At 39.3% G+C, this 14,162-nt stretch overlaps 1 protein-coding gene across 1 annotated transcript in view; it reads left to right on the top strand.

Annotated features, from left to right (window-relative positions):
- The first annotated feature begins 6,471 nt into the window (after positions 1-6,471).
- The window catches only part of dgkzb (diacylglycerol kinase, zeta b), a 58,534-nt gene continuing 50,843 nt past the window's right edge, over positions 6,472-14,162 (top strand). The window contains exon 1 of the mRNA XM_050073804.1: positions 6,472-6,534. Coding sequence (XP_049929761.1) covers positions 6,487-6,534 — 48 coding nt within the window. The 5' untranslated portion in view covers positions 6,472-6,486. The remainder of the gene's footprint in view (positions 6,535-14,162) is intronic.

Genomic DNA, 14,162 nt, shown 5'->3' with positions numbered 1-14,162 from the left:
GAATGAGATTCTGAGATTTTGTGATAGTTTTCTGTATGTATGACAGCTGTTTGATTGGTGTGAGAGTGTGTGTGAAAGTGTAATTGAGTAGCAGCTTGTATGGTACCCTCGGCCACCAGTGTATGAGTGTGTTTGAATGGGTGAATGTGGCATGTAGCGTAAAGACTTGGACATACTTTCCGGGCTGAAGGTCCGCAGAGAGCTGTGGTCATACAGACACGCAGGCAGATCTATTCATAATTGTCGAAAACAGGAGGGCTGAGAGGTGAGTTTACCCTCCTCCTACTGCCAACATTGGGTAAAAGTAAAAGTTGTTCTAAAAATCTTTGGTCTAAAAGTTCAGACCAAAGATTTGTGACGAGACAAAACCGTTTTAGAATGTTGCAGAGAAAAGTTGCAGAGGTGTGAAATGGCCGGTCCTGTGCTTGAGTCAAGCCGGCTGATGGTGTCACCTACAACTCAGCTGGTCAAATTGCTGGCTGCTGGTAGTGGAACTTAAAGCACGTAACCTGTTTCTACAGCCAGACTTGTAGTGAAGTCCCCTGGTCAAGTCAAAATCACAGACGGCGCGTTCGCTTGCTGCAACAGGTGCACATTCTCATTGACTGATTAATTGGTGCAGGTTATTTATATTATTGTGGCGTATTTATTATGAATACAGTCCATCTGATGCTCATTTTGTTTCTGTTTTTCACCGTTTCATCACTACTACAAATGCGACTGTAGCCAGTATCTCACTGTCACTATCCTCACTCATAGTTTAAGAAACTACAAATTATATTCAGCCACAAAATAAACCTGAAAAGCTGCAAATCAGAACAGAAGTACAGAGAGTTGTTGCACAGAGATGATACACAGTCTCATCTAGTTGCATTGGTGTGAACCTGCAGGTTTTTAGAACGCTGCATTGCAAGTAGTTGTCTGTTTCAACACTTTCATCATGAATCTTCGGTCTGAACTGGGCTTGGTCTGGAGTAAATGTCAGTGGAATATCCAACCTAAAACAAACTTCATCATGGTGAGGCGGGTGCGGCCCATGTCAAAGCAGTGTTGGACTGGAGTGTGGAGCAAGAGAATGGAGCATGTGCAGTTGGCGCACTTGCTATGCCTACAGTCTGCGTGGTCACTAAAAATGGGTGGACCCTTGCGGACATGGGTGGTTGACGAGATTTACATCACACAGACCAAAGTTGACCCTCACAGACACGTGGATGTGGAAACTGCGAATTGGCCTTTAGAGCGCTTTGAGCAGTAGGAAGACTAGAAAGGCGCTCTACAGGTGCAGCTCTATTTACCATTTACCAATTACACACAGGGTACAAATTAACCTTTTTGTCTAACAAGGCGAGTGAATGTTTAAATTTACCAACCAGCATTTAGTTAGTGGATGTTGCTAATTGTGTACCTTGTATACACATATACAGTACATATAAACAACACCCAGGGCACAAACTGTGTGTGTGTGTGTGTGTGTGTGTGTGCCTTGGGCGTGTGTGTGTGTGTGAGCTCATGTTTCCAGGAGGACGTCAAACTGAGCTGCACTCTGACTTCCTGTTTGATCTCTGAGTAATATATCAGTGTGTGTGTTAGTCAGTGCTGCTCACTGTCTGTTAATGAGCCGCACATCAAGCACTCAACATGAAGCACATCAACAGCAGTACTCCACCTAGGTACAAATTAAGTACTTGTACTTTAGAGGATTAGATCCATTTTCTGCCACTTTTAATTTCGACTGCACGGCACTGACGTGAGTGTTTCTACACTGTTGTACTTTTACTTCAGTGAAGGATCTGAATACTTCTCTCACCACAGTACTACGGTATCAAAGGTTTAACGGTGCAGTGTCGGATCATAAATATGCTCCGCTGGGAATAAAAAGGTAACAAGTGCAAACTCAAGTCGAGTCAGGTGGTTAGTTTAATCTCCCAGTGATCTCCCATGGTCCTCTAATTATAGCTGCTATTAATGGATTGGCAGAGCAATTAATTAAAAACGGTAATTTTTAGGGCCTGATGGGAATGTTTCACGCCAGAGGAGACGATTCAATCTGTCGAAGGACGGAGGAGGAGGAGGAAGAGGAGGAGGAGGAGGAGGAAGAGGTGGAGGAGGAGGAGGAGGAGGAGGAGGATGTGGAGAAGGTGGAGGAGGTCTCAGCTCCTCCTCTCTCAAATCAGTCAAGGGCTTAAAAGCAGAACACTGTTGTCATTTATTTTTCTGCTGTCTTTAAATTATAAAAAGGTCTAACCTCTTTACTGCAGTAAAAGTACCACACTGTGAAAATACTCAGGTAAGAGTCCTGCATTTAAAACCTTACTGAAGTAAAAGTCAGTATGTTGCAGTAAAGTGCTGTCAGTGTTTTCTTCTTCTATCAGATGTTTTTGGATTAATGTTACTGCTGCATTAAGGTGTATGTGTCATTTTACTGCTGTAGATGTTTAAGGCTGTGCTCATTGTAACTGCTTTATACTGTTGGGTCGTTTAATCTACAGCAATGCATCATATTCTATAAGATCATCCCGTGAGAACCACGTGTCTCTAAAAAGTCAGAAAACAGCCTGTTTTCAGCTTTGCGATGATACATTTTCAGCTGATCCAAGAGCGTTTTTAAAGGCAGAGCTGACCCTACCCATTAAGCATTCAGCAGTTGCTTAGGGCCCCCTGGTCTCTGGGGGCCCCTAGAAAATATTTTTTTTAATGAACATAAGACAATAACGAAATAAAAATTGAACCTCCTAAATAAAAATTGACAATATTTCCCAACATTTTGCCAACATATACTAGAACACACTGTGGATGTTTCAGTCAGCTTTGAGTTTACTTTGTCACTACAAATGATTAGGGACTGTTTATTATTTATAAGGAGGGAGGGGGTGGTGCAAAAAAGCACTTTTTAAGCACTTGGGAGGGACTTAAGATTTTTACTTTGGCTTAGGGGAGGGGCATATAGATTTAAATGGTTGTATTTTGCATTTATTTCCAGCAGATTTTTTTTTTTAAGATTATTTTTATTGGCTTTTTGCCTTTATTGACAGGACAGAGGGTGAAATGGGGAGACAGAGAGAGAGCGGGGACTGACATGCAGCAAAGGGCCACGAGCCGGATTCGAACCCGCAGCTGCTGTGGCGAGGCAGTGCCTCTATACATGGGGGGCCGGCACTATCCACTAAGCTACCGACGCCTCGACATAGCAGATTTTTAAAAAGATATTTTTGGGGCTTTTCAAACATCCAGTGGTCCTTGGACACTATGAACATTTCCGTCAGAAAAAAAAAGGAAAATTTGAGCTTAAAATAGTGGTATTTCATCAGAATTACTTACAAAAATAATCTTCACACAAATTAACCAGCATACACGACAAGAGTGAAAAATCAAGGCTCTTTCAACTTCAGGATTTTGTTTTTAACATTGTTTTTTAAGGAAAAAAAAAAGTGTAGCTTTGGGGAGGGTAAAAAAACAACAACAAAAAAACAAAAACCCAGACACCCCTCTCTGCTGATAAGTAAAGAACAGTCCCTTATATTTATAAGTTTCTCAGACGAAATTGTAAAGTATACTTTAAACCCTGATCACATGAAAGGTCACTGTAATAATAATCAATTTAACTTGACTGAAATAAGACTAAACTACTTCCTAAATGATCACATTGTACCTGTTATTAGAAATTTTGCCCTTTTTTGGGCAACTTTATGTCAACATTTTATGAAGTGCTCCTTTTGGTTTTTCTTTCTTATTTGATTACTGTTACAGACTTTGCACAAAGTTATTAGACGTTTGTAATAACTGCATGTTCTTTACCATATGATAGCCTTGTACATCATATTTTTTGGACTCTCTCCCAGCTATATCTCCAACCTCTTAGTGCCGTACACACCAGGACGTACTTTGAGGTCCTCGGCAGCAGAGGTCGTTTGTCTGTTTCAGATTTCTGTCTGAAAACTAAAGGAGACAGAGCATTTGCTGTCAGGGCCCCGAGGCTCTGGAACAATCTGCCCGAGGAAATCAATTATCTCTTTTAAGCCCCTTCTTAAAGCATACTTGTATCAAAGAGCCTGTCCTGATTTTACTTGAATTTTAAGTTCATTAATACTAAAAAACTGTCTTTCATTTCCTTAGTTTTTATACACCAAAGTGTTTTGATCAGCTCTTTTAAAAGTTGTTGTTTTCATGTCTTGTCTGTTTGTAATTGTTCTCATGTAAAGCACTTCGTAACTCTGTTTTAAAAGTGCTTTATACATAAAGATTGTTATTTTCATTATATCTATAACTAACTTTGGACATCTTAAACATGAAGACAGGTGAGGCTTGGCCCTTTCTAGTGAGACCATAACACTAAAATATGCTTCAAACTTAAACCAGATCAAGCAAAAGGCCTTGAGAGGGGTCATTCATAGAGTTAGAGCGTAATAGACAAATATTGTATTTACCAAGGATGAGTGAGTACTCCATTATTTGTATCAGTGTCTGTGTCTTTTTTTAACCAACTAAATAATCAGTATATGTATTTGTACTCGGAATGGATGGGTTTATGTTGAAAGTGGGTGGTGCCTCACTGGAAATTGTTATTATATATTGCTTTTATGTGTTTATAATTAATTAGAAAATCATTTACAGAACAAGCTCAGAATTAATCTTCAGATGATTTTTGATCACAGTTGAAAACAGCTACCAAAATGAGTTTGACACCCCTGCTGTAGTCTGTTTAAAGATAGCGTTGCTGCTCAAAGGTCTTTAGTCTTTAAATGCTTATATTTAGGGGAGATCCGGTACGATTGTAGCAGGGGGACAGTTGTAGCACGGGCCCTTATTCGTGTTACATGCGTCTCCGGAATGTGAAAGTTGGAACACGCGATTGTCTTCCGGTGACCACTTCTGGTACGAAGAATCACTTCATTCCGACTCATTTTCCCGGAGTTATCAGCGAAATACTCATTTTCGAATCCTTAAGTAAAATATCAACATCGAAGGTGTTTTTCCATTTTGTCAAATTGTTTATTTATACAACACTGCAAACATATGTCATCTGTTAGACCCATCCGTAGGCTTAACATGAGCCTTAACTTGTTGATTATTCATGTTTTTTGACATTATGCTTGCAGGAAATGCCCAGGATCAGAGTGAGGAAGACAGCCAGGGCTCAGATAGACCCAGACCTGTATGATAGAGCCTGGCAGGCAGTGGTGGGGGGTTCTTCTGTTCTTTATTTTTGAAAAGGGACCTTTAAAAACAATACATTAGTCTACAGTTCATGGTTAATATAAACTCAATAAATACAATGTTAAAATACTTAAGTTAAAAAATAAATTCATGTTATAAATAGATCTAAAGGCTAATTGAGTTCATGGTTAAAAAACAATGTTACAGTTCATGATTTACATAAATACAATTCTAAAATGTTTTTAAAAATAAGTTAAAATATTAAAAATCATAAGTAGGACTATATAAATATGGTTAATGTGTGGTTAAAAATGTGTGATTAAAAATCATTATGTGCTCTGCATCATCTTCAGGTCCGTCACATTTAACAAACGTTTGACAACAGGTGACGAATGTGAACGTACCCGTTTGCTGAAAGGCTACTTTTTACTGACAGTCCCTTTGCCTGATGTTAATGGGCATCCTAGTATAAGTTAAAACAGCAATAAAAGTAAAACTGAGAAGTATATGCCAGAAAAATGTGTTAACTTAACGTTTTTTGCCTTTTTCGACGACCGCTACAAGTGACCCGCTCGAGCGCTACAATTGTCCCTCGTGTGCGGGGTGAATGTATCTCTGCGCACCTTCCACTTTCAGCCTGATCACGCTCGATATATTAATCTGCGGAACTTCGTTGCTGTTTGTATTGACGGAGGACACATGTAGGTTGCTTGCATACAAATATTGGCAATCTGAGTTGTAATTTTTTTTATGTAGAATGGTGGAAAAACAAAAAAATGCTACAATCGACCCGGATCTCCCCTACCTTATGTGTGCTTAAACTAATATTCATAGTACACAAGTTGGTTTTAGTGCCTTGTGAACTCGTTACAACGACGGGGCCCCATAACCAAATCCTGCCTAGGGCCCCCAAAAGTCTGGTGCCGGCCCTGCATAATGGATCTATTCATCCCTCACTTTATAACAAATATTCAGCATCAAAACATCTGGAGATACGTGAGTGTCACCGGACAGGAAGTAACTAGTAACTAAAGCTGTCAGACAAATGTAGTGCAGTAAAAAGTGCAGTAGTTACCTGTAAGATGGAGCTGAGGAGAGAACAATGTATCCTTCAGTACAGTTTCCAAGGTGTGGGCAAACATCAGTGCGCATGCTCGGAGCGGATGGCACCAATCCGATGCTACAATCTGATTGGCTGATTTCCAATCTCTGCTGTTACTGTCAGAAGTTTGTATCAGTTGTAACGAAGACAGCAACTGCTGTGACCGCGGTCTGTGTGGATTATCCTCGACAATAATCTTTCTAAAGTCTATATTATAAATAAAACTCGAGATGAAACTCGTCGGAGCTGAGCAGGTGTCGTTAAAAACCAAAGTCCAGGTAAAAATCAGCAGATTTATCGTGAGAAAGTTTAGCTAGCTTGTTACAGAAGTTTTTGCTTCTGTACCTGGTGAAGAGCAGCAGTCTGTGAGGATCTCCAGCTTCTTCCTGAGAGGATTAAAACATGAAACCAGCTGAACAACAGAGTAAAATCAGAGTTACTGAGAGTGAAGACAGACGGAGAGCTGAGCAGAGTCACAGGCTGCTGAAGAGGTATGTGTTCAGTCACCTGTGTTACACTGCTGCTCAGTCACATACACTAGTGTTAGCTAACCTTACAGTGGAGCTGTCTGTCAGTGATAGTCTTATGCTAACAGAGAAACATTAAAGTAGAAATACTCATACAAGACATTAAACATCAAACAGTTAAAGCAGGATAAATTATAATAGGCTTAGAGCTACTGTGGCAGACTGATGTACAGTAGAGATAACATGAATAAACTGTAATATAGACTGGTTAAAAAACAAACAAACATGTATATACTACTACTACTATTAGTAATACTATTAATAGTTTGATTTTTATTTTTGTGCCTTGCATACTTCCATGTGCCCAACCCTCAAAGGATTACAAGACACCATTACAATGACATCACTGTAACAATCAAAAGTACATGTTATTCAACTACTCAGTCCAAAAATAGAATACTCTGCCTTGACTGGTAAAGAAATTCAGCCACAAAAAAGCTTCCCTTTCTGAAACAAAATTCATTTTATTCATGATCATCCAGCCAAAAGAAATCAACATAAATAGAAGTTGTTGTTTTTTCTGACCTTTGTTTATTGATATTTTACACACAAATTGACAGTAGTGTAAAAGCACTTGTGAATGACAGTGTGATGTAATAGCAGTGCAGAGTGAAAGAAAACCAACCAACCTACAGACAAACAAACAAAAAAGAACCTACACAGAAAAAAACCCACAAAACAAAACAAAACAAAACATTCAGCTTGGTCATAGTTCACTTATTACAGTAAACAATAACCTTGCTCTTAAAGTCAGGGTAAGAATAAAGATATGTGTACAAAAATAGACAAGATTCAGTGTGTTACTGTTCAAGAATAGCTGGAAAGGTCATTTTCTTAACATAGGCGAAGAGCAGCCCTCACGTCTTTTTAAGTTTCCAGAGAGAGTCTAGTCTGCCGTTTCTTTATCCTGACACTGTAATGCAGAAAACTTAAAATCATCAACCAGTTTAAAGGACAAATCCTGAACTTAAACACCAAACATGCTGCACTTGACTACCTACGTCAGTAACATGACCTCACATCAGTATTGGAAATTAACTTTTTTGTCCATCTGCCACTACGGTTGGTGGATTCCAGAATCTAGTAGCCACTCAATAGATTTCCGTTGTTTTTTGCCAGTGAGTGAAGCAAATCTAGCAGCATATTTTACCAGCATTTGGCTGGTGGCTGGTCCTTATATCCCACCCTGCCCTGCACATGTAATGTAAAGACACTGTAGCGTAAGGAACAGATGATTGGTCCGACTGCATCCAGAAAGAGAGGAAGATTATTTATTTAAAAAAGAGAGCAAGAGAAATATCATCTCTCTGTGATCTGTAGTTCCTGCTCGTCTGCAGTGGTGGAAAGTAACTAAGTACATTTACTGAAATACTCTATTTAAGTAGTTTTAAGGCATTTGTACTTTAAGTATTTCGACTTCCCACTGCTTTATACTTATACTTCACCACATCTCAGAGGAAGATATTGTACTTTTTACTGCACTACATTTGTCTGACAGCTTTTGTTACTGCTCTCTACTTCTGTACTTCCCTTGACCAACGACATCATTAACATGCCGCTTACATATTAGTAATAATCAGTAATAATGACTCAAGTACTTTTACTTTTGGTAGTTAAGTACATTTTGTTGCAGTATTTTTACACTGTATATTACTACTTATACTGTAGTGAATGATTTGAACACTCCGTCCATCACTGCTTGCCTGTGAGCTGTTTCTTACCTGAAAACAGACTCTGATATTAAACACAGAGGGGGAGTGTGTTCCTCCAGTGACAGTGCTCTGCTGTAAGATGATCTGATTGATTAGGCAGATGACTAATTATTGGTGTGTCAGAGTCACAGTGAGGATGATGATGGACCTGCAGCAGCCTGATGCTTCCCTCTCTAACCTGATTAGATCTGAGAGGAGGGCGGCTGCAGCTTCGCTCTCTGGATGTCCACTGGTCTCTTCTGATGCTCGAAGGATCAGTATCAGGGATGTAATCCTTTTTGTGATTTTAACATTTAAATTCCTGCAGAGGGAGTTGATGCTCCTCTGAGGGTCAGTGACATCAGACTGAGGTCACAGATAACACGTGGCAGGCTGTTTATCGACCAGCATCGCTGCTTTCTGGATGGTGATTTTTTTTATGTATGTTCAGACTGAAACATGCTGATGAAATGTGGTCCATCATTCATGTACCCCTCAGGGTGAACTGTAACAACTTTGACTTTTCATCTAGTGCCATCAACATTTAATGTGTACAATACTTTAGTTTATGACTTCACTTTAAAGGTGTCACATGACCAGAGTCTGTGGATTTGGTTTCAGAACAGCGTAGAGAAAAATAAAATTCAAAGGGCAGGATCATAGAGTTTAGAGTTTTTACCTGAAACCTACATTTTAGTATCTCTAAGGAGGTTATGCTTCAGTTTGTCAGCAGAATTATGGAAAAATTACTGAGCCAATAGAACTAATGACATTTTGGATATAATATTTATCACTTTTGTTAACTTCATGCCTCGGGGCATTTCGCCTTGGCGGAGCTCTGTGTTCTCTGAGTGTTTTTCAAGTTAATGACGTGTTTGTTGTTCAGTGATTTAAGAGACGGGAGTGGTGAGTCTGTGATTTTGGAGGATCTGTTGACAATGTGCTGCAGTTTCCTGTGAGTGTCAGGCCAAACTGATCTAGTTAGGATTTCTTACGTCGTATGAGGAGGAGCAGTGTTACTTTTTGTTGCTCATATGGACTGGATATAGTCTGAGAGGCGGGGCCCTGTTCATTTCTGTGAAAGTTGCTCAGTGGCGCATAAAGCCAAAAAAGCTTGATTTCCACAGTGTCTTTTGCATCATTGAGCTCATAGAACAGACGCACTACAGACTTCGCCATTCAAGCAACTAACTTTTGGTTGGTCGCTCGGCTAACTCTAACGGGGATAAAATGATTTAATCATGCGGCTCTTCTGGGTTTTTCAAATGTTATCAGACCGAATGGATCAAATCCAGATTGTGAAACAAGTCATTTCGCAGGGTCTGTTACATTAAAAGAAATGTATCCGCTTGATTGACAGACGTCTCCTTCACATTGTAAGTCTATGGAAAAAATCTCTATGGGCCCCATGGTGTCTTGTGATGGACCAAGAAGTTGTAATTCCATGTTTGGCCGCTATGTCAAATTGGCTCTAAAACGCGGCACTCTTCCTGGAGGCTTGAGGTGAACATGGTCATACATTGTTTTTACCCCCAAGAGTGTTTAGCTTAGTCCACCCTACTGTGCTGTGATTGGCTGGGAGAAACCAGACCTCCATGAACAGCACCAGACTTTGAAACCAATTCGACATAGTGACAAAACTCTGTAAGTACAATTCTCGGTCTGCATGTGACGCCATTGGGCCCAAAAAAGACTTTTAACCCACGGACGTCACACCCCCCCTAAAATGACTCAGGATGATCAGGATTTGAACTATTCAGTCCGATAACATTTCTTAAATCTGGAAAAGCCTCACAATTAAATCACTTTATCCCCATTTCATCATATATGCCATACATATGCACATATACATTCATGGGACGACCCTAACTTTCTCCAACCTCCAACTTGCCAACCACAGCACGGTTGGACCAGGGCAATGTGAAACACACTTGGGAAAAGAATTGCTCATGATTAACATTCCATCTGCTAAACATCAGTATTTTAGCATTCTGATGTTAGCTTTAGCACCGCTGTGTCTCAGTACAGCCTCACAGAGCTGCAACAGCACCGCAGACTCTTTTAAGACACTGAAAACAGCAAACAGGAAGTTTAAACTCTTCTTCTACTGAATCTGGAGTCTGTTCTGACACATCTTTGCTCCTGTTTGTAAAAATAACTTGTGTATATATAACACAGATCTATCAGCCCCTTCAGCCACACTGAAATCAGACCAAACTTACAGTTCTGCTTTAGAGAGCCAGTCTGTTGTCGGACATGCTCAGTCACATCTCGGTTATATTCTCTACCCAAATACAGGCGGACCAGTTTGTGACATGCAAACACAAAACATACAGTAGCTGTCAGCTGTGTATAGAAGCTTTACGACAAAAACTCATTCTTAAAGAGTACGTTTTTGAACCTTTTGTGTGTTTTTAGCCGTCAGAGAAAAGTTTAGAAAAACTAGTTTCAAGTCCCTTTTTTACTTTGTGCTGCTGCTCCCAAAATATAGTATATATATACGTTTTTCTCTTACATCTGCAGTAATGAAAGGTGATTCTCTAACATGTTAAACTCATATTTTAGACCATACAGTACTCAGGTGTTTCAAAATATTCAAATTCCTACTATTCAACATTTAAAGCCTCAGCTCGGTTTTTGTGTATTTTAGGTTTGCATCAGCTCACACTGTTTACACTGCAACAATAACCTGCGTCATACTGCAACATACAAATAAGAAACATGATGGTCACTCAGCTGAGCAGATTACAGCAGCAGAAGAAAACGTCTAGGAAATTTGACGACACAACAAATCTCAGGTTCTTTTTCTTTCTTCTTCTGTTTCCAAAATGTAAAACATGCTTGTTTTCTTTTACATCTGCAGTAAAAATATGTATTTTTCTGACATGTTTAACTTTTATTTTAGACCATCAAGCACTGAAATATTACTCACTGACGTTAATAGCTTCAGTTCAGTCACTGTGTTTTTTAATCAGCTCACACTGCTATCACAGGTAACAATTAACCTTTAAAGGTCAGTAGAATGCTTTTATAACTTCAAATCGGCAAACATGAAACCGTCATAACCAGCAGGTCGGACTTACGTCATCAAACTAGTTCAAGTGTTCTAAATAAACTCTGGCTGGCTATAGCACACCCGGTTTACATTCATCAGCAGAAAGAGATGACGACAGCTGGCTTTATTTCAAGTTACTGGTGGAAAATTCATCAGTACGTCATCGAGTTAAAACCAGAAATATATTTTAAAGGAACTACAAGTATTGGGGGCAAGAAAACTACAAAGAGAGTGATTATTTTGTTAATTATCCATCAGTTATACAGTATGGAAAATGGAGAAACTTAAATTAAATTAAATTAAACTAGATAATATTAGATTTAATTTAATTTAAGTTAACGCCTCACTTCTGTGAAACTTTGGAGTATTTGTACTTTACTGGAGTATTTTTATTTTCTACAATTTTATGTTTGTACTCCACAATGTTTATCTGAGACCTGAAGATACTTTGTACATTAATATTTTATGATATATGTGCAACATATATTATATAGAGTATTATTATTAATGGTTGAAGAAATAAACTACGATATATTGCTATAAATTGAGCCTCACAACAGCAGTTTTGGGTTAAAATATTGTTTACACCTTCAGCTAACAATTGTGATTATTGATTAATCTGTTGATTCAGTATTTATTATTGAAATTTAAGTATTACACGATCATTCAAATGCTCCAAAAAATGTAAGTTTGAATGTCTACTGTGTCACAAAATGAGCCTTGTGGTGAGATTGTTTTGTCAGCTGTTATTTTTGGATTAATCAGTTAATCGTTTTGTTGATACAGTGCGAGAAAATGGTAAAAGAAAAGACCCCTCAAGAGCTCAGGGGGACGTCTCGTTTTGGGACATCATGGTGTCTAGAGGTCATATCTCTACTGTCTCTAATAGGGTAATAAAAACTACAAAAGAAAGTCTAATTTTGTCCGACCAACAGTCCAAAACACATAGATACGTAGTTTTCAGCGATATAAACAGAGAAAACAACAAATATTCAGGTCAGAGAAGCTGGAAACTTGTGAATATTTGACATATTTCCTTCTTGATTATTATTATTATTAATGTTCATGATAATTGTTGTGGATTCATTTTCTGTTGAATCACCAATTGATTAATCATGTAATGGTTTCATCACTTCTTAACATCATCATTTATAAATAGTTAAACAGTCTTTACTTTTACTGAAGTAAATGTTTGATGCAGGACTTTTACTTGTAGTATAGTATTTGGTATATGTACTGCTGTAAAGGATGTGGGCTGTGGTTGTCATGGAGACATCAACATCTGGTCTGAGCAAACGGCTGCTCAGTTGGTTTATCAGAAGTTATTTATGTGTTTTGTTCGTCTCGGTCTGATGGTTGTTGCATCATAGTACGCTTGATCTTCTCCCCGCACTCTCTCTCGTTCACACACACACACACAGTGTCTGGATCGAGTGTTGTGGTGTGTAATGGACTCCTGGTCTTCTTCTGTTTCACCGAGTCTCCTCCAGTCTGACACAGGCCGCGCCCCCATCCATGATGTCACAGCAGGTCTTTCACCTTTGACAAGGGATCAGATGACATCACTGATGGAGGAAAGTCCGTCAGGCTGCACACAAATCCACATCTCCTGTTGTTAGATTGGCAGACACTAAAACTCATACACTAGAATTTTAAATTTTTAATAATGAAAATGTGTGTTTTTGGTACTGAATGATGAGCTGACACTACTCAGGTAGTGCTCAGGTACACTGTACTCTACCTGCTCAGCAGCAAACAGCAGACAGATACAGTTTAAGTCTCGCTTGTGGAGCGTTCAGCAGCTGAAGACACTTTCTGTCCTCAAATGTTTGTTATTTTCACCACAGCCTTGATGAAGAGCTCCAACAAGCCGATCAGGACTACCGTTGTAATGTGAGACGTCCTCCGATTAATTATTTGTTGTCTGATGTTATTCTTGTTACCCTGATCTGACCTTGACTTGTTCTAAACTTGAGTGTGGGGTTGACACACAGAAGAAGCTGTGTGTCTGCTATATGTGGCCTGGCCTTCATTATGCTGTGTTACTGAATATAGGGACTCTGCTTCGCTTTAACATCACACAAACAACACAGTGAGGCTGTGTGTTGTAAGTGTATTATGTTCCCTAGTGTTGACACGTGCGTGGTGAGCTGTGTTGTATGTCTGATGTTGTAAATATGAGGTGAAGCTGTCAAACAGGAACGTCATAGCCTGATGTTTAATGACCATCAGGCTGATATTCTTCATGATTATGGATTAGGGATGCACCGAATATTCTGTAACCGAATATATTCGGCTGAATATTGCAAAAAACACACATTCGGTATTTGGTGGAATAAGTTAAAAACAAGGCTGAATAATAGCAGCGTGTTTTGATAACGCAATCAAACAGCGTGCCGTGACGTGCGGAGTAAAATGTCAGCAGTGTGGCGATCCGTCACTCACTGCACTCGCATTTGCAACTACAAATATTTTTGAGCGAGCAAAATAGGCTTAAATCATTCAGCACGCTGTGCGAGCAGCCTACAGATTTCAACCAGCAGCAGAAACGAAAGGCGAATCCCATCGATTGTGGGTTGAACAGGGGTCACAGACACAGACAGTAATGTATTCCTGTCAAATACGGCGGCCAT

This window comes from Epinephelus moara, chromosome 20 (assembly GCF_006386435.1).
Source record: "Epinephelus moara isolate mb chromosome 20, YSFRI_EMoa_1.0, whole genome shotgun sequence".
Classification (NCBI taxonomy): domain Eukaryota; kingdom Metazoa; phylum Chordata; class Actinopteri; order Perciformes; family Serranidae; genus Epinephelus; species Epinephelus moara.
The sequence above is the reverse complement of the archived record's forward strand: the minus strand, read 5'-3'. Positions and strand labels throughout refer to the sequence as shown.